The sequence below is a fragment of the Drosophila bipectinata genome, chromosome XL, assembly GCF_030179905.1.
Source record: "Drosophila bipectinata strain 14024-0381.07 chromosome XL, DbipHiC1v2, whole genome shotgun sequence".
In the NCBI taxonomy this organism is placed as follows: domain Eukaryota; kingdom Metazoa; phylum Arthropoda; class Insecta; order Diptera; family Drosophilidae; genus Drosophila; species Drosophila bipectinata.
In genome coordinates, this window is record NC_091734.1 from 6,260,905 (window position 1) to 6,281,519 (window position 20,615).

The 20,615-nt window shown below is 41.6% G+C and overlaps 2 protein-coding genes across 5 annotated transcripts; both read left to right on the forward strand.

Annotated features, from left to right (window-relative positions):
- Positions 1-6,326: 6,326 nt before the first annotated feature.
- Positions 6,327-16,395, forward strand: Hr4 (Hormone receptor 4). 4 transcript variants are annotated; one of them, XM_017240683.3, is made up of 6 exons: positions 6,327-7,517; positions 11,310-14,277; positions 14,335-14,483; positions 14,556-15,923; positions 16,000-16,121; positions 16,185-16,395. In XM_017240683.3, exons 1-6 carry the CDS (start codon positions 6,476-6,478, stop codon positions 16,263-16,265), a joined length of 5,730 nt encoding a protein of 1,909 aa, XP_017096172.2. In that variant the 5' UTR covers positions 6,327-6,475; the 3' UTR covers positions 16,266-16,395. The 4 variants fall into 4 exon arrangements, with proteins under 4 accessions (XP_017096172.2, XP_017096173.2, XP_070137486.1 ...); XM_017240684.3 differs by having other exon boundaries at positions 6,328-7,517; positions 16,003-16,121; XM_070281385.1 differs by lacking the exon at positions 6,327-7,517 and adding an exon at positions 7,950-8,302.
- On the forward strand, positions 16,269-17,255 carry LOC108124799 (putative uncharacterized protein DDB_G0282129). The gene has a single exon (XM_043209805.2). The coding sequence runs from the start codon at positions 16,269-16,271 to the stop codon at positions 17,253-17,255; it is 987 nt and encodes a 328-aa protein (XP_043065740.2).
- The last annotated feature ends 3,360 nt before the right edge of the window (positions 17,256-20,615 follow it).

Below are 20,615 nucleotides of genomic sequence, written 5' to 3' on the forward strand. Positions count from 1 at the left end.
TGTCAGCATTTTGCACTTTTCCAGACAGACATCGTTCTCTGTCACCCCTTCCCCTCTTTGTGATGCCCCATCTCTTTCATTCTTTCACTCACCACCCCCTTTCCCCACCCCCCCATCTCTATCATTCTGCATTTGGCTTCTCATGAACTTCTCAGTTCACTTGACATTCGTTTTGGTTCAATGTGGAAAAGTGTTTGTATTTAATTAAAGAAAAATCTACAAATCTACATTTAAAGAAAGTAATTAATACAAAATAATCATGTTTAATTAAAAAAAAAACATAAATAATAGTTGGTCCTGTCTCTTTCCATCAGGCTATAGCTCTTTCCCACTGACGTGCATCGGTGGCGTATACGTAATCTAGTTTGGGGTTTGGGGTTTGGGTTTTTATGCAAATGGCGTTCAAGGATTTTTGTGTGAAAGTTGTTGAACCTCATGACTGGCAATTAGAGTACAACTCACACACACACAGTTAGAGTTGCAAGTGATGTGGCATAGTGCCCAGATTTGGATTTGGAACACGAATACATAAAACCAAAATATAGAGAGAGTCTTGGACTTGGCGATGGGAAAAGAACATTTGGCAGGAAATTTGCATTTAATGGCTTTTCACTTTTAATTGCTTTTTAATTAACACAATAAAAGTATAATTAATTAAATATTTAAACAAGGAAATTATTTAAGCAAAGAATTGTTATCCTTATTTTAAGAAATTCTTGGAATTAATGATGAAATGCAGTCTCCCTTTTTGTGGTTGTTCTAATTGTTGTTGTTGTTGCTGATGGTATCTATGACAACTGACAGTTGGCTAACAAGGTGCATTATGACCAAAAACAACAATTGGCCCAAAGCAAAACGTTAAGTAAATCCTCAAGTCTCGATTCCTGTACAATAAATTGCATAGAAAGTGCACGCAATTCACGAATGCCAAACAAATAAACAAAACAAATACAAAAGAATATATATACAGTATGTATGTGAGTATATAGATGCCCCACTATATAGTGTGTGCACTGGCTATATGTATTTCCAATATCAGCCAAGGATATTCGGCTGCGCTAAGTCCACATGACCTTCTAAAGTTGGTTGACTCTAGCCAGCCAGCCTGCCAGCCTGCACTGCTGCACAGGGGTAATGGGTGAGGTAATGGGTGAAGTAAGGGGTAAAGTAAGGGGTGAAATAGGGAGTGTAGTAAGGTATCAACTAAAGGGGTACTCTATGGGACTATTTTTTTTGTTGTTTTTTTTTTTGCCGATTAAGCAACCAAACTGCAAAAATTGTGCAGTGCAATTTGCAGCCATGACTGGGAAGACAGAGAAAGATAGAGATAGATGGAAAGAGATGGAGAGATATTGCGCCTATGATGCAAGCCTTTAAAAGAGACACATAGAGAGAGTCAGCCAGAGACAGAGAGAGAGAGAGCAGCCTGAGAGTAAAGCTCGCCATGTGCACTTGATTTGGTATGTTGTTGTTGTTGTTGTTAGAAGCCATTCCGACAACAACGTCGGCCAAGAGCAACACCAGCAACATTAGTAGCTGCAACTGCAACAGCAACAGCAACACTGGCAATATATGTTGCAACCATGGCAGCCATAATCCAAAACAAAGATCCTTTTTTAATAAATTAAGAGATTATTTTTTCTAGAAATATTTTATGTAAAGAATTAAAGTAGTATCTATTTCTAAGTATTCCATCCTATCTTTCTCTAAGGATCCTTTTATTAAAATTACTATAAAATCTTCTAAAAACTCATAAAACTTAATATTTCATATTAAAAATTATAAATAAATATAAAATTTTATAACTTGCCCTAAAAAAACGATTATATTAAAAAAAATATATATATATCATTCAGGAAAACCCACAACACTTGCGATATGGCGGCAATATGTTGCCAATGTTGTACGTTTTCGTTTTCGATTTCGATTGCCTCGCCACACCACCCCCCCTTTAACATTGCAACCTGCCTGTGCCCCTCTGCTGTTGCACTGTTTTTGGTGTTTGAAGCTTGGAAGCTCTCGAATTCTCTATGATATGCGCTCGGGTTCTCAAATTCTCTGACCAAACTGAGACACTATTCTCCCAGTTCTCTGGCTTTTTTCTGCTGTTTTTCTGTTTGACAATTTCGCTACGCGGCTGTTTTGGTGGCTGCCAGTTGCACATTTCCGTTATATCCGCCAGAAGCCAACAAGCACCAGCACCAGCGCACACACGGCGTATGAGTAATATTTTATTATTTATTTGAAACCAATTCAAAGAAAAAAAAAAGAAATAAAAAAAATTAAACAAAATTCGCAATAAATAAAATTAAAAGTCAAAGCCAAGCTTAAAAAAAATAAATAAAAAATAGTGTAATAGTGCGATGTCGTTTGTGGAACAGAAGAAGAAGGGGGGCGGTGGTGTGTAGGGCAGAGAGCAAGTGCAGCGCGCTGGCGACGGCTCTGCCAACGGCAACTGCGACGCTGGCAGCGGTGCGGGCTTTGTTTTGGCTTCAGTTTTGGCCCAGCAGCTTCGATTCGTGGTTCGTGCCACGCTAAAGAAAAATCTAACCAAAAACAACAACAAAATAAGAAAAATTGTTATAAAAAATTTGAAGAAAAAAAAACTCGTAAAAAAATGAGTTAAAATTGTATTTTTTTTTAATGTGAGTTCTGGAACTTGAAAAGTGCTGACCCCAAAAATATGTTGTGCAAGTGAGATTTTAAAAAAATCCAGACAAAATACTAAGTGAGAGAGGGCAGGCCACGCCTCCTGCCGCCCCCTTAAGAAAGGTGAAAGAAAGCAACAGACAGAGTGAGAAAGAGAGAGAGAGTCAAAAAGGAGTCCCCAAAGACGTCAGGCCAAAAAAATAAAATGCCTGGCCCGGCTTTGTGGTCCGGTAAGTGATCAACAACAACAACAAAAACAAAAAATAATATTTAAGCTTAAGAGAGCGACGAGAGCGAAACTCTCCCGCGATCACTACGACGTCTCCATGCCTTCCTCTCCCACCCGCTCTTTTTGAAAATGCAACTGCAAGTTGCACATTTCCGCATGCCATCTCGTTTGCTCGAATCCAAGCAAGCCAAATCATGAATCAAGAACCCCCCAGCAGCAGCAGCAGCAACAACAAAAACAAAAAAACTTTCACTTTACGGGGGAGATGCAAGAAAGAGAGAGAGGGAGAGGGAGAGAGAGTAAGAGAGCATGGGGTTAGGCCGAATGGGCCAGAAAGAGTTGGCCGAATGGCCGAGCGATAGAGATGGCGAGAAGGCTGGTGGTCAGAAAAGGCTTCCTGCAGAAATTACACTAGTTTTTTTCTAAAGATCACTTTTTAGTTAAAAAATTAAATATTAAAAAAAATTATAATATTTTCAAAGGTTTTTAAGCTTAAACCTATTAAGAATCAAGGTATTTGAAGCTTTTAACTTGTGTTTTAACTAATTTTTAACTAAAAATTGGTCTTAAAAATTATTCAAAAATTTAAAATTAACTAAGAATTATTAGGGATTTAATTTTTATAAATTTTAAAACAAAATTTAGTTAACTAATTTGACTAAAATCTAAGAAAAATAATAAACTTCTTCCTCCTGCCAAGTCGAACTCTAACTTCAAATTGATCTTTGTTGTTGTAATCTTCTTGTTGTTGTTGTGGTGTGACCAAAGGCTTCCTGGCATTGCAACTTGCACCAGCAACAGCAACAACAACAAACGTGTTAAGACCTGATTGCAATTGTTGTTGCTCATTATAAAGTCGTAAGCCATTTACGTTATGCATTACGTTTGTCAATGTCTATGTGTATGTGTGTGTGTGTGTCTCTGTTTGTTTGTATTTGTGAGCAAAATGTCAGTGAGCAATAAGGAAATGAAATGTGCGCCAAACAATTATTGGAGTTGTTGCTATTTTTTTTTGCTTTTTTTTTTTGCAGCTACGAGTTGAAATCGAAAGTGCTTTTCAGACAATGGTCAACGAACGTATGAAAAGGGCATTAGAGAAAGAGATTTTCTGCGACTTGTTTTTTTTTTGTTTTGTATGTGGGTGCAATGCTAAAAAAATTAAACAAAAAAAAATATAAAAATAAAATAAAATCAGTAAGCTGGCATTTCGCAATTCATGACATTGCTTCTGGAACTTGTATGCTCCAGTTGCTTTTGATTTTGCTTTTTTTTATTTGATTTGTTTTTTATTGTATTTTTTTTTGTATTTTTTATGTTGCGCAATGGTTGGCTTGTCACTTTTGTCCATTGTTGAGTTACTTTTTTTTTTATTAACTTTTACCTTTATTAGTGTCTATTTTTTTTTATTAAAACTGATCGTAGAACTTTCCATTAATGGGGGCTAGTGGGGGAGGTGGTGGTGGGTAAAAGAGATGGTTAGCTGGGGAGAGCAGGAAGCAACAATCTATGCTGCAACTGTCGCTGCTGCATCTAATGCTGCTTTTCTCTCTCCTCCTCGCTCTCTCTCTCTTGGAGCAGCGGGAAAGTGTGTGCTTCTCTCCAAAAGCTTTTTCTCACCTTCTCGTCCCCCAATGTGGCCGTCTCTTCCTCTTCTCAAAGTGCAATGGCAGCTTGTGGCACAGTTTTCCACAATGCAACACAAAAAAAAAAACGATGAAGAAGAAGAAGAACAAAATAGAGGAAGGAGGCGCCTCAAAAATGGGAGTTTGCTTCCTCCCTACCTCCCTATAGCTTTTGCACTCCCCCTCACCCTCACCCCCTTAGCCTGTGTCACCTTGCCACAACCCTTTCGTTAGCCGGTCAACGTCCACACCAATACACTTGCCACATGCCACACACACACACACACACACATGGATTCTAATTTAAATGCAATGTTTAGTTTATAGAGCGAGTGAGCAAGATAGATAGAGAGAGAGAGAGCAAGATAGATATATCCGTGAAGTTTAGAATTTAGTTGCATGTGGCAGTTGCAGTTGCAATTGCAACGATGAACTCCCCAAAATAGTGTGCCGGGGTGGTATAGTAGGCCCCCCCCTCCATTAGAAAGGGACAGAGACTGAGAGAGCTATTGCTGACGTCGACGTCGCTGTCGCTGTTGGCGTAAAAGCATAACTATGACGTCGTGTGTTGTTGTTGTTGTGTTTGTCTAGCTTTTAAGTTGTTTTTTTTTCTATTTTTTTTGTCTATTGGTTTTCATTTTCGTTTGCTGCCAGCGACGACGTCGACGCTGACGTTTCTAATGCCCGATCGCCGGCAGAGCGGGAGAGAGAGTCCAAGTTAGACAGACAGACAGTATTTTGGGGAGAGAGTGGGCAGTGAGTGAGTGTGTTAGTGAGTAAGTGAGAGGGGGGCGGACGCCTGCGCTGCTGGCTGGCGACAGCAGAGACGCCAGCATCGACCGAGACAGCGGCAGCAGAAGGCAGCGACAGCATTTTGTGGCTGCTGCTTTCTTTCGCTCGCTTACTCCTTTCATTTCACTTTATTTCGTTCGCATGTACGCACGTTTACCGCGGAGCAGCAAAAGCCCCCCAAAAAAAAAAAACACTTACTCCCAACAACAACAACAATAACAACAAAAAAGCCAAAGCCCCCCAAAAAAAAAAAAATACTGAAGCAGCAACAACATCTTTCTGATGTCTCATGTTGCTGTTGTTGTTTAAAAAAAAAAAAAAACAAACGCGGAAGAGTCTTGGGTTTTTGGAGCCAAACTCGAAACTCGAACTTAGTTGCGATATGCGATTTGGCGGCAACGGTTTGGCATCTCGAAGCGGTTAAAAAACAAAAATATATAAAACGGTTATCGGTTATAACGAAATATAATAAATCCCAAAAGAAACAATGATTATTATTTTTTATTTGTGGTGTTTTGTAAACAGTTTCTGGCCTTGGATAACAATTCAAGAATAAGTTGGAAATAAAGTTTTTTTTTTTGAAAATAAAATATTGAAAACGAAAGAAAAACAAGAGGCATTAAAGCCAAGTGTTGGTATGTGCCTTTCGACGAAAAAAACATCATTTTCCAAAAAAAATGAAATAAAAAATTAAAAAACAAAAAAACCAAGACACCTTAACACACCTATACACACACACACTTACACACATATACAAATATCATCTCAGTCTCAAAATCTTAAAAAAGAAATCTTCAAAATTTTCAAATCATATTTCGAGGATCAAAGGAAAAGCTAACTTCATTTTCATATCTTTTGTTGAATGTTTTTTTTCAAGTGCATTAATTTTTGATTCCAATTGGCAATGGACGCAGACTTCTTCTTCTAAAAAGTTCTAAAAAAAATTAAAACTTAAGCTTAAAAAAAAAATAAAAGAATCAAAAAGAAGTTGAACAAAAAATTGTTGTTGAAAAAAAAAAAGTGTTCTTCAAAAATAAAATAAAAAAAAAAAAAAGTTGCTTAATTTTGAAATGGAAAATGTGGACTAGTAACGGAGGTTGTGCGGCCAAAATGGCACAACATTTGTTTTTTTGTGTGTATTTGCCCACCTAGAGAGGCTTAGAGGAAAAGACCACGCCCCCAAATGAATGCCACCAACCAGCCCCTGATCCTCGAGCCCAAGGCCACAGATGTGGCAACAACACCAGCACCACCACCAGCAGCAGCAGTAGCAGTGGAAGCAGCAGCGGCAGCAACATCTGTAGATGTTGCAGATGCAACATCAGCAGCAGCAGGAGCAGGAGGAGCAACATCGGTGGATAATAACTGCCTTTGCGAGAGATCATCTGGAGTTAGTGGCGGTAATGGAGGAGGATTATTAAATGGTCACAATGGGCAACACAACAACAACAATAACAACAATCACAGCAGTAACAACAACAACAACAATAGTCATTCAAATGATGACAACAACAATGATGAACGAAATGATGATGAAGATCGTGAGGAGGATGATGATGAGGAGGAGAGAAGGACGAGTGAGCCGCAGGATGTTAAGGATGTGTTGACGATTATTAAGACACCGTTGAATAAAACACTCTTGAAGAAATGCAACACCAATGGCAGCTTGTTGCTGCCCCACAGCAACAACAATAATAATATACGCAACAATAACAATAATAACAACAGCAACAATAATAATAATAATAATATTAGTAATATTAATAATAATAATGATTTGGATTCCGGTTTACAAAGCGGAAATAGCAATGACCATCATCATCATATATACCATCATCATCATCATCATTATCATCATCATAATGCGGCAAGAGAGGGTGGAGAAGGCGATGTTGCTGCTGCTGCCTCTGCCACATCCTCATCCACATCCTTGCTTAAAACTGAAGAGCAGCAGCAACAGGATACCAATGACAATCAATCAGCAGGAGCAGGAGGAGGAGGAGGAGGAGGTGCAACAGGACTAACAGGATCTGCAACAACATGCAATCCCAGCAAGTGCAACAAGTGCAATGCCCACAACAATAATAGCAACAACAACAATAATAATAATAATAATACCCTAAGCAACAACAACAATATTAATACCAGCAACAACAACAACAATATACATTACAACAATTATAATAATTATTATAAGAAAAAGTCTCGTATGCCGCCCATTTGCCGTTAGTATTGCATTCATATATCTTCTCTCTCTCTCTCTCACTCTATATATATATATAGTATATATTTTTATACATAAAAAAAAAACCCTGACCCTTGACCCTTGACCCCCAACACCCCACCACGCATTCATAAAAGGTGTCATAATCCTTGGTTACCAATTTTTTTTTTTAAAGCACCATACCCCCTACTTATTTTCTCTCTCTGTATTCTGGAACAGTTTTACAGTTATACAAAAAAAAAAAAAGTGCACCCCCTAAAGTGATAAAAATTGGCTACAAAAAAAAAAACTGAATTTTATAAAATAATAAAAAATATCATCCTATCCCCCACCACCCCCGCTGTCAGCTGGAATGCATTTTTTTATGAAAATAAAAAAAAACTCTGCTGTTCTGCTAAAAAAAAAACAAAAAAAAATAGCAGCAGAGGCAGCAGCAGGCCGGCAGCAGAGTTTGAAAACCCGTCTAGATGCTTCCTGAACGAGTAACAAATCCAACAACAACAACAATTATAACAACAATCACAACAAAACCAAAAATCAGAATCAAACAACAAATACACCAAAATCTAAATTATACACCAACAACAACCATAACAACAACAACAACTACGATTCAATGCAATCGCAATCACAATCACAAAAGCAAAAGCAAAACAAATCCAAAACAAAAACAAAAGCAAAACAAACACAAAAAAAATTCAAAGCAAATCGGCAAAGAAGAGAATTTTTTGTTTTTATCAAAATTTGAACAATCGGCAAAAACAAACAAAATTATGACTTCCATAGGTAAATTTTTTTAAAATTATCAAAACCAATAAGAAAAACAAAAAAACTTCTTAACAAAAAAAAAAGAAAGAAATTCGAACTTTTTGTTTGCTTTTTCTTAGAAAAACTAAAGCTTATCCCTTTTCCTTTTCCTTAATTTCATTTTAAATTTTAATTATATTTTTTAAGCGTTTATGGTTTCTATATATTTTTAAGGGGTTTATTATTTATTTTATTCTCATAATTATTCTAGAAACTTGTTATTTAAAAATATTATTAAACTAACTTAGTTCTAGTTTTCTTCAAAAATATCATCTTCAGAGGTACAAGGTTTCCTTTTTTAAATATTCCTTAATTTTTCTTAGTAAAAAAAAAGCCTATTTTTTAGGACCTACAGGGCTTAAAATTACTGGAAAAATAGCTTTTGAGATTTTATTTATTAGATTTTTTATGAAAAAAGGTATAGATGTATTTTAAATCTATTAGGATCTATTAGAATCTATTGGGATTATTAAAATATAAATAAAGATAAAATAAAGTAAGTTAAAGTTTAAAGATAATGGGCTCTAAAAAGCCTAAATTTTGACATAATTTTATAGAAAAATATAATTTTCTTAAACGTTATTCTCCATTTTAAAGAACCCTTTTCCTATATGAGATAGTTCCCCTGACAAAAGTTTCACTCCATCTTTAAAATAAAAACAGGTTTTTTCTGTTAATTATTTTAAATCTTATAGATTAAAAAAGGCCCATTTTATAAATATTTCCAAGTTAAGAGATAAATTTAAAGCCTAGATAGATACACCCCTTGACTAAGAATGCAGTTTCCAGTAACAGATACAGATACAAAAAATAACATACTATATCTTGTTGATATTCTGTTTTTTCCATAACTCTCGTTTAGCTACTCCACGCGCCTACACGCATACATAAAAAAAAAGTATATATATATAAAAAAAAAAAACATGAACTGAAAGATATAGACGCAGAGAGCCACGCATGGTTTTATTGTTTAGAATAATCTTGCGCTTGATAATGAAAATAGGTCAAATTTTAAAAATACACACACAAACGACATTGTCGTCGTTGTTGAGAGAACTTTTTTTTTTCCATTTTTCTATTTTCTTTTTTTTTTTTCATTTTTTTACGATCGGAAACGATCGGTAGAGATCGTTTCAGTTCGTAGCCCCCGAAGCTATATAGCTTTTCTATCTGTATCTGTGTATCTTTGTAGTTGTATCTTGTAGTAGGTGTATGGGTGTGTGTGTGCGTAAAGAGATCAGCTTTGGTTAGATACAGAAAAGCCTATTTTGGCGGGGGGTGGTGGGGGTGGGGAGTAGGGTTCTAGAGGGTCTATGGGGGGAGTGATAATGTTTAATAGTTATGGGAAAGTTGGAAAAGTTGGGAAGAGTTGGGGGGGTTTTATAATAAAGGTAAGGTTTATGTTTTAGAGATTCGAGTGATAAGGTTTTTTTTTTTTTTGATATCATAAATCATAGAAATTATATTAAAATCAAAACTATTTAGAGTCTTAAAATTAGAGACTATTATTTAGTTATTTAGAGACTATTTAGAGACTCTTATCCTTAATATCTTACATCTTATATCTCCAAAATCTAGACCATTATTCCTAACTAAAACCTGTTTAAGTTTCAAGTTCATTTTGAAACTAATTCTTCACTCTTTCTTTATAAAGACACCTCCCCTAATGACCTATATTTTATCTCTAGAAACCTTTTATTATTTTAACTTATGACTTGCAGAAGAACTCATAGATGATCGATGGTTAGACCGTTTATGATGGCTTTGAGACTTGGTCTTAACCAGTTTTTTTTTTTCTTGTTTTTTTTTTTTTGGCCAAAAAGCGAAAAAATCCAAAGCATTTCCAATTCCACTTCCACACCTGTTTAGTCAGTGGGGAAGTAAATGCAAATTGGTTTTGTTTTTGTGTCTTATTTGTTTATATTCCATCAGCAAATAAATGCGAACAGAAACCGAAACAGACAAAAAAAAACAAAAAAAAACATATATTTATATATAGTATATTTTAGTAGAAACTTCCGCAACAAATTTATGCGAAACTCTTGATGTGTCTTTGAAAAGATCGCTAAGATCTGTTAGAATTTCACACAAAAAACTAAACATTATCTAGGCTTGGAATCTTCATTTTTTTTCTTGAGAAGTGAAATTTAAGGAAATAGTTTTTAATATTTAAACACGTGGTTTTTAAAAGGCCTATTATCAATTTTTATAATTATTAACATATTATGTTTAATATTAACTGGATTTTGCTAGATATTATTCATTTAAACGTCGTGTTTTATTTAGTTGGACTTGTGAATAGTTTTTTTTATGAAAAGTATACTAATTTAGGCCTTAATTTATTAGAAATATTTTAAATTTTTATTTTATATAAAGTTTTTAAAGTTTTGTGGCAGTTTCTGTAGGCTTTTCAGGGTCTTGGAGAATGGAATACCATCCATTTTCATCCTCTTTTGAACTTTTCTTTCTTCTGTTTTTTAGTTTTTATTATTTAGTTATTTTTTTAGAGAATTTTTTATATCAAAAGTGGATATTCAAATAATAAACTATAAGAATTTAAAGACAACCAGATCCTTTTTTTAATAGGAATGTAATAAATAATAAATGTAACTTTTTATAACCTCTAGATTCTTTGAGGAAAGGGTCCTTTTCTTGATGGTTTTTTTAAACAAATCTTTAACCAATATATTAGGTACTTTCGAAAAAGCAAAATATTTAAGAAATTTTTTCAAATATAAACAATTATAACCATTAAAAATAAAATATATAATGGTGAATAATAATATTATAATTTATAAAAATTTTAAACAAAAACCATCCCTCTAAAAATTCTTCAAGATCTTAGATCTTGTTTTAAAAACTTAAAATATTAATATATAATTTAAAAATCCATAATAAAATACTGGGTTGTTGGAAACTATATCTATAATTTATTCTCATATTAATTATAATCTTAATCTTAATTTTTTATAATTTTTTTTTTTAGGAATTATGACACTGAGCCGTGGCCCGTACAGCGAGCTCGATAAAATGAGCCTTTTTCAAGACCTCAAACTCAAACGGCGGAAAATCGATTCGCGATGCAGTAGCGACGGCGAGTCCATCGCGGACACGTCCACCTCCTCCCCGGATCTCCTCGCCCCCATGTCGCCCAAGCTCTGCGACAGCGGTGGCGGCGGTTCAGTGGCATCCGCAGCAGCAGCAGCAGCGGCCGCAGCATCTGGGGCAAGTAATCTGCCACTGCCACTGCTACCAATGGCTTTGACGCTGCCCCTGCCACTGCCACTGCAACCTGTTGCTAGCCAGCCATCGGCGGTGACCGTTTCCCTGGCAGCGGTCGTGGCAGCCGTACCCGAGGGAGGAGCGGGTGCAGGATCTAGAGCCGGAACGGGACAAGGATCTGGATCGGGGACGTCGGTGACAGCTTCGAGCGGCGGTGGCGGAGGCACATGCATCTCCACCACCTCGCCCACATCCTCGACAACGGCGGCAGCCGCCACCTCGTCCACCTCCTCGCTATCCTCCTCCTCCACCTCCTCGTCATCGTCGTCGTCTTCGTCGTCCTCCACCTCGTCGTCGTCGTCGTCATCGCCTTCGGGCGGAGCTGCCGCCAGCACGGGTGGAGGAGGAGGCGGTGGAGCTGGCAGCGGGGTGGCCACATCCTGTCCAGCCAGCAGCAGTAGCAACTCAAAGAGCCACATCAGCAACATCAAGCAAGAGCAAACGGAGATCCACTCGTCGAGCAGTGCGATCTCGGCGGCTGCCGCCTCCACGGTGATGTCCCCGCCCCCGGCCGAAGCCCCCGCAGAGGCAGGACCCGGAGCTGGATCCGGAGCGGGTGCAGCGTCCGCAGGATCGAAGGATGAACACCAAAATAATGGCAATGGCAGTGGCGGCAGCAGTCGTGCCTCTCCAGACTCCCTCGAGGAGAAGCCCTCGACAACAACAACAACAACAACGACTCCGGGTCGCCTCAATGCCACGCCCACGAACGGAGTGGCCGGCGGCGGAGGAGTCGGTAACGGCGGCGGTGAGTCCGGAATGAGTGTGATACGATCCGTGAAGGAGGAGCGCCTGCTGAGCGTGTCCAGCAAGATGCTGGCCTTCCATCAGCAGCGCGAGCAGGAGACCAAAGCAGCGGCAGCGGCGGCGGCAGCAGCGGCGGCAGCGGCGGGACATGTTACGGTTCTAGTGACGCCCTCAAGAATCAAATCAGAGCCACCGCCCCCAGCCTCACCCTCGTCAACGTCCACGAATCCCCGGGATCGGGGCGATCGGGAGCGGGAGCGCGAGCGGGAGAGGGAGAGAGAAAGGGAAAGGGACAGAGAAAGAGACCGAGAAAGGGACAGAGAAAGAGAAAGGGAGAGGGAGCGGGAGAGGGAGCAAAGTATTAGCTCATCCATGCGTCTGAGTGGAAGTCCTGCATCGCCACATTTGGGCGCCACCATCGTCCAGACCCATCATCTTCACCAGCAACTCACCCAGCCCCTGACCCTCCGCAAGAGCAGTCCGCCCACGGAGCACCTGCTGAGTCAGTCCATGCAACATCTGACGCAGCAGCAGCAACTGCATCTGCACCACCTCCTTGGCCAGCAGCAGCAGCAACAGCAGCAGCAGCAACACTCGCCGCATGCTCTGGTGCGGGTGAAGAAGGAACCGAATGCGGTCCAGAGGCATCTATCGCCGCATCATCACCAGCAACAGCAACCCCAACAGACCACACACCTGCAACAGCAACATCAGCAGCAGCAGCAACAGCAGCAGCAGCAGCACCACCTGCAGCAGCAACAGCAGCAGCACCACCACCAGCAACAACAACAACAGCATCATGCCCAGCAGCAGCAGCAGCAACACCACCAGCAGCAGCAACAGCAGCCGCAGGCCCTGGCCTTGATGCATCCGGCATCGTTGGCCTTGCGGAACAGCAACCGGGACGCGGCCATCTTCCTGCGGGTGAAGAGCGAGGTGCACCAACAGGTGGCCGTTGGGCTGCCGCATCTGATGCAGTCCGCCGGAGGAGCAGCCGCTGCAGCCGCCGCCGCCGTGGCGGCTCAGAGGATGGTGTGCTTCACGAATGCCCGGATCAATGGCGTGAAGCCGGAAGTGATTGGCGGCCCGCTCGGCAACCTGCGACCAGTGGGCGTGGGCGTGGGCGGCGGACAGGGCGGTGGGGTGGGCACAGTGCAGTGCCCCTCGCCGCATCCCTCCTCCTCGTCCTCGTCGTCGCAGCTGTCGCCGCAAACCCCCTCGCAGACGCCGCCACGCGGCACCCCCACGGTGATCATGGGCGAGAGCTGTGGCGTCCGCACCATGGTCTGGGGCTACGAGCCGCCGCCGCCCAACCTGCAGCATCCCGGCCAGCATCCGCAGCAATCGCCGCAGCAGCAGCAACAGTCGCAGCAGCAACAGCAGCAGCAGCACCAGCAGCAGCAACAGCAGCAGTCGCCGCACCACCAGCAACAGCATTGCCTCTCCTCGCCCTCGGCCGGCTCCCTGACGCCCTCGTCCTCCGGCGGAGGAGGCGGTGGGAGTAGCGGTGGCAACGGAGGCGGAGGATCTTTGACCCCGTCATCGGTTACCCCGCAGAATAACGAAGAGGCCGCCCAGTTGCTGCTGTCCTTGGGACAGACACGCATCCAGGACATGCGCGCGCGGCCGCACCCCTTCCGCACACCCCACGCCCTCAACATGGAACGGCTGTGGGCCGGCGACTACTCACAGCTGCCGCCGGGCCAGCTCCAGGCCCTGAACCTCAGCGCCCAGCAACAGCAGTGGGGCAGCTCGAACTCCACGGGCCTGGGCGGGGGAGCGGGCGGCCTGGGTGGCGGCGGACGGGTCGGCGGTGGCCTGGAGGCGCCGCACGAGCCCACCGACGAGGATGAGCAGCCGCTCGTGTGCATGATCTGCGAGGACAAGGCCACAGGCCTTCACTACGGCATCATAACATGCGAGGGGTAAGTTCCATCACTAGTTTCTCCAGTAATCTGGATCGTAATCGGGATCCTTTGCAGGTGCAAGGGCTTCTTCAAGCGGACGGTGCAGAACCGAAGGGTCTACACCTGCGTGGCGGATGGCACCTGCGAGATAACCAAAGCACAGCGCAACCGTTGTCAGTATTGTCGTTTTAAGAAGTGCATCGAGCAGGGCATGGTGCTGCAAGGTCAGTATTGTTGTATTCCATTATCCCCCATCCTTGACACCCCGTATCCGTATCTCTTCTGTATTCCTGTAGCCGTTCGCGAGGATCGAATGCCGGGCGGTCGCAACAGTGGCGCCGTCTACAACCTCTACAAGGTCAAGTACAAGAAGCACAAGAAAACCAACCAGAAACAGCAGCAGCAGCAGCAGGCGGCGCAGCAGCAGCAACAGGCCGCCGCCGCCGCCCAGCAGCAGCACCAGCAACAGCAGCAGCAGCAACATCAGCAACACCAGCAACTCCAGCAACAGCAGCAACATCCGCAGCTGCACTCGCCGCTGCACCATCATTCGCACCATCAGTCGCACCACCCGCAACAGCAACACCATCCGCAGCTATCGCCGCACCACCTGCTCTCCCCCCAGCAGCAGCAACTGGCCGCCGCGGTGGCAGCAGCCGCCCAGCACCAGCAACAGCAACAGCAGCAGCAACAACAACTGCAGCAGCAACAGCAGCAGGCGAAGCTGGTGGACATGAAACCGATGTTCTTGGGTCCCGTGCTCAAGACCGAGGTGTTGCAAGCACCCATGCATAGTCCTGCCCAGCAGCAGCAGCAGGCGCAGCAGCAACTGATGAGCTCCCCGCACCAGCAACAGAACCACCAGTCCGGTGCCTCTGGAAATGGCAACGGTGCCGGCGGAGGAGGAGGAGGAGGAGGTGGTGCCCAGTTGCCGCCACATCTGATGAACGGAACGATCCTGAAAACAGCTCTGACCAATCCCAGCGAGATTGTCCATCTGCGACATCGTCTGGACTCGGCGGTTAGCTCTTCGAAGGATCGACAGATCTCGTACGAGCACGCCCTCTCCATGATCCAGACCCTCATCGACTGTGACGCCATGGAGGACATTGCCACGCTGCCGCACTTTAGCGAATTCCTCGAGGACAAGTCCGAGATTAGTGAAAAGCTGTGCAACATCGGTGACTCCATCGTTCACAAGCTGGTGTCGTGGACAAAGAAGCTACCCTTCTATCTGGAAATACCCGTCGAGATTCACACAAAGCTGTTGACGGACAAGTGGCACGAGATCCTCATCCTGACAACGGCCGCCTACCAGGCATTGCACGGCAAACGGAGAGGTGGTGGTGGCGATACTGCTGGGAGTCGGCATGGTTCTCCCGCAAATACGCCCCTGGCCACGCCCACAGCCACACCGATGCAGTCACCCGCCCAACCGTTGCACAAGGACGATCCGGAGTTTGTGAGCGAAGTGAACTCACATCTGAGTACCCTGCAGACGTGCCTGACGACGCTGATGGGCCAGCCGATCGCCATGGAGCAGCTGAAGCTGGACGTCGGTCATATGGTGGACAAGATGACCCAGATCACGATCATGTTCCGGCGCATCAAGCTCAAGATGGAGGAGTATGTCTGCCTGAAGGTCTATATCCTGCTGAATAAAGGTACGTAGTAGTGGTTGATCCCAAAAAGCGATATATATTCGATAGTTTTTATTCGATAACCTTTTTGAAACTCCAGCAGAAGTGGAACTGGAGAGCATCCAGGAGCGGTATGTCCAGGTGCTGCGCTCCTACTTGCAGAACTCCTCGCCCCAGAATCCACAGGCCAGGCTCAGTGAGCTCCTCTCCCACATACCAGAGGTGAGTTCTTCTTGAGAGTTCCCTTCTTCCAGATATCCAGATTCTATATAATCCTTCTTCCAGATCCAAGCGGCCGCCAGTTTGCTCCTCGAAAGCAAAATGTTCTATGTGCCCTTCGTGCTCAACTCGGCGAGCATAAGGTAGCAGATGCTTGAGCACGGCCTGCTGCCCCACCAGCCACCACCCCCCGCGGAAGGAGGCGGAGCAGCAGTAACACCACCATCACCACCACCACCACCACCATCATCAAACCAACAACTGGGTTCGCTAACAATACCACATCGCAGGATCCGACAGCAGCAACAGCAACAGAAGCTGCTGCCCAAGATTAAGATCGAGATTGGATCTGTGCAGGATCAGAGCCTGGAGGAGGAGGTAGAGGAGGAGGAGGAGCAACAGGAGCAGGAGCAAATGGAGGAGCAGCAGACCTCCAGATCCACGTCCATTTTAAAGACTTCGTTGCTGAGTGGAGCGGCGGCCACATTGGCGACTTTAACGGCAGCTGCCGAGCAAATAGCCAGAGATACTGCCCGGGATTACTCGCAGAGTAGCAATAACATGGCAGGATCAGGAGCAGCAGGAGCAGCAGGGGCACAAGGAGCAACAACGGGCGGCAGCAATAGCCACAGTTTAGAAGAGAGCAAAAGACTTGACCATCAACAACAACAACAACAATATACATCAATATTACACACGGCCTTAATGTCGCAACGTTCTATGCCACCTGCAACATCACCAGTTGCAACAACAACAACAACAACAGCAACATCAATAAGCAACAACAAGATAGTGGCAACCACCACATCACCCACACCTGCCCATGTGCTGAAGACAGCAGTTACTTTGGCCAGTTTAAGTGAAATAGCCACTGCCCGCCAACAGCAACAACAACAGCAACAAAAGTTGCAACTGCAACATCAGCAACAACAGCAACAGCAGCAACAGCAGCAACAACAAAAACTGCCAAGAAGAATCATCAACTTTGGTGGCAATAAAGCAACAGGATCTGGATCTGGATCGGGATCGGGAGTGGGCAGCATGGCAGCCACTGAAACCCATATCCTTAATCGCCATCGCCAGACTTCAAGTGTCAATCAGAGTGCTATGGCGAATGGTAAGCAGAAAGAGTTGTGAGCCTTGTGAGTTGGCAATAATTCCCCATCTATGTATCCTCCTTGCCAGTGGTGGCCGGCGGCAGGACAACATCGTTGCGATTGCTCAACGGCAACTGTACAACAAGCCGACAACTGTTGCAGGCAACAGGAAGGGCAGCAACAGCAACAGTAGCAACAACAGCAACAGTAGCAACAACAACCACTGGAGGCAATACATGCAACATGCAGACACAAACCGATGATGAGGATGGCGATGCCACACGAAACACTGCCACTGCCACAGCCACTGCCACAATACTGAATGCATTATCGAAATCATCCAAATCATTATCATCAAAATCATCAAAATCATCATCATTATCATTATCATTTGCAATACAAGCAGCAGCAGCAACAGCAACAATGCAACATCAGCAACAACAACAGCAACAACATCAATGGACTGGAGCAACAGGAGTTGCAACCACAATACACCAGCAACAATCACTGCCACAACAACAACAACAATTATCAATTAAAACAACAACAACAAGCAGAACCAACAGAACAACAACAATAACAGCACCAACACAACAACAACAACAACAACAACAACACAACAATAACAATTTAAATATTATTAATAATAATAATAATAATAATATAAATAATAATAATTATATACAACTCGCCACTGCCACAGCCACTGCCACCAATACTGTCACTGCCACCACTGCCACGCCCACTATAACTGTAACTGCCACAACCCTAACAACACCCACAAACAGTACCGCCCATAATCAACAACCCGCCCTAGCCCCCGGCCCCGGCCCCGGCCCCGGCCTAGCCCCGCCAGCAACCTCAGCTTCTGTTACTGTAGTTGTGTTCAAAACAATGTTACCTGATGACTGAATTATTTTAGAATCGTACACGTAGAGCATGTTTTTTTATATTATGAATTATATAATATTGATAATATTGATAATGAATTAATTAACTAATTGAATTAATTAATTATTATGATTATGATTACCCCATTAGGGACTAAGATTACAAAAAAAAAAAGAAGAAAGTTTATAAGAGAAGAGAAGATAAATCCATTATGGAATTCTACCTATTAACTATTCATTATCGATTATTACTATTATGATTATTATTATTAATTATGATTATTAGAATTTATGAATTATTATTAATATTTGCTACATGAATAATGTAGACCGTAATTGATGTATTTTAGTTTTTATCCAAAAAAAAAAAAAAAGAATGTTTGTTGGATTTCCTGTATCCCATTTTCTACAAAAAACAACAACAACAAAAACACAAGCATTGATCCTCACCCCACACACACACACACACATACATAAATATATATATATATATTGAAAGATTTAAGCATGTAATCATATATATATATATTATTATTTTTTTTTTTACAAACTGTTTGTGTTTTTTGGGAAAGAAGCATAGACAAGAAACAGGAAATGGATATAACGAGAGTACGATGTAACGAATATGTAACGAGTAACGAGTATGTAATGTAACGAGTAGGTAAAGTTTAAAGAAAAAAAAAGAAAAGAAAAGTAGCCACAATGCCACACACACACACACACACAGCTATATAAGCAAGCATATATTGTCAGTTATCTATTTTATCGAAAATATTAATTTCTTTTTTTTTTTTTTTTGCTACTTTAATCAATGTAAATTATAGGCATTAAAAATATATATCACACACTCACACACGCATAAATGTAGAAAAAGAAAGCGAGAGAGAGATAACGTGTGTGACAGAGAGAGGGCATTAGAAAGAGAGGAGGGCATCAATTGTAGAGTCAAAAAGTCCGTGTAGCTAGAGTTTAGTGAGTAGTAGGAATTAATTATGAGAAGTGGCAACGGAAACGGAAGTGGAAGCGGCCATGGCAGCGGAAGCGGAAACGGAAACATACACGGAAGTAGGCTGGACTGACACATCAAGCATACATATATATACATATATTTTTTTTGTTTTTTTTTTTTCGTTTTGGCTCGCCACTCTTGCAGATTACTGTTAGTTAACAATTAAATAAAAAAAAAAACTAGCCCCTCAAACCCCCCACATCCCACACCCCCACACACACACATGTTATATACAAACACACACACACATACATGCTAGACTTTATATATATATATATATGTGTTAGGGAATTAAAAAAAAAAAAAAGAAAAAAAGGTTCCCAAATGAAAAACAAAAAAAAAACTGCATCTTATACTGAATACTGACTCACAAGCATTTGCCCGTTAATTAATATATATATATATTATATTATATACCCGAGGATCTGAGAGGGGACGACGGGACGAGGGGTAAAAGGGGTGGCATACACATACACCTACACATAAACACATACACATACACCCTCTATACCTAAGTTAAGAAAATCATAATCACGATTCTACATTTAGGATTTACCAATGTATGTAAAACACAAAAAACACACATAAAAAACCACATAACTCTAGTTCTAATTATGCATATTATTTTTTTTTTAAATATACTATATATATATACTATATATATATATACAGATACTACACATAAAATTACGCATAGTACATACAACCAGAGAGAAAGTTTAAGAGGAGAAAGATAAGAAACCAACAAGCAAGAAGCAAGAAGAAAGTGAATGAGAGAGAAAGAAAGAAAATAGAAAACAAAAACAAAGATAAGAAAAGAAAAAGAAATGAAAGGATTATTTTTTTTTTATTATTGTATAACCCGGTTAATACGATATATCGTAATCGTGTCGCCGTACTACGTTTTATTTTGTAAATGTATTAATTTTGTTGATTTTTTTGCTGTCTGTATACATTTTTTTAACAACATTTTTGAATAAATGTAATTCTTGAATATGTTTTTATCTTTTTTTAATTTAATCTTAGATTCCCCCCCCCCAAAGATCTTAGATGTCCTTATCTACTTGACACTTGTCTCAGTGGCGCCATCTCTCAGTGCATTTTTCCCAAGCCCAAAAAAATATGCAACACTTTTGATTATTTTTTTAATTCATTATTTTATCAAAGTTTTCTTTTATTTTTAATGGAAAGAATGGAACCTGAAAGGGAAAATGGAAGAAATACTTAATGTAGATAGCAAAACCCAAATAATAAACGTGTCCTTGATCCCTCCAAAAGCCCCAAAATTCCTTCTGAAAGAAACCTTTATGAAAAAAAGGATAAAAAAATGAGAAGAAAATGTGCTAATGGAGAAACAGAAGAAGAAACAAATAAGATTGTCTTCGGAAGAAGCCGAGAAAAAGACAAAAAAAAAACAAAAAAAGAAAATGAGAAATATGCAAGAGTCTGACATCAAATTGCCTTCAAAATGTTATTTTCGATTTTTTTCTGTAGAGAGTTT

Bases quoted from the DNA above. Each gene is read 5' to 3' on its own strand.
- LOC108124799 (XM_043209805.2), top strand. From the start codon at position 16,269: ATGCTTGAGCACGGCCTGCTGCCCCACCAGCCACCACCCCCCGCGGAA.
- Hr4 (XM_017240683.3), top strand. From the start codon at position 6,476: ATGAATGCCACCAACCAGCCCCTGATCCTCGAGCCCAAGGCCACAGAT. The intron at 7,518-11,309 runs GTTAGTATTGCA...TTTTTTTTTTAG, and splicing joins TCGTATGCCGCCCATTTGCC to GAATTATGACACTGAGCCGT. The intron at 16,122-16,184 runs GTGAGTTCTTCT...TCCTTCTTCCAG, and splicing joins TCCTCTCCCACATACCAGAG to ATCCAAGCGGCCGCCAGTTT.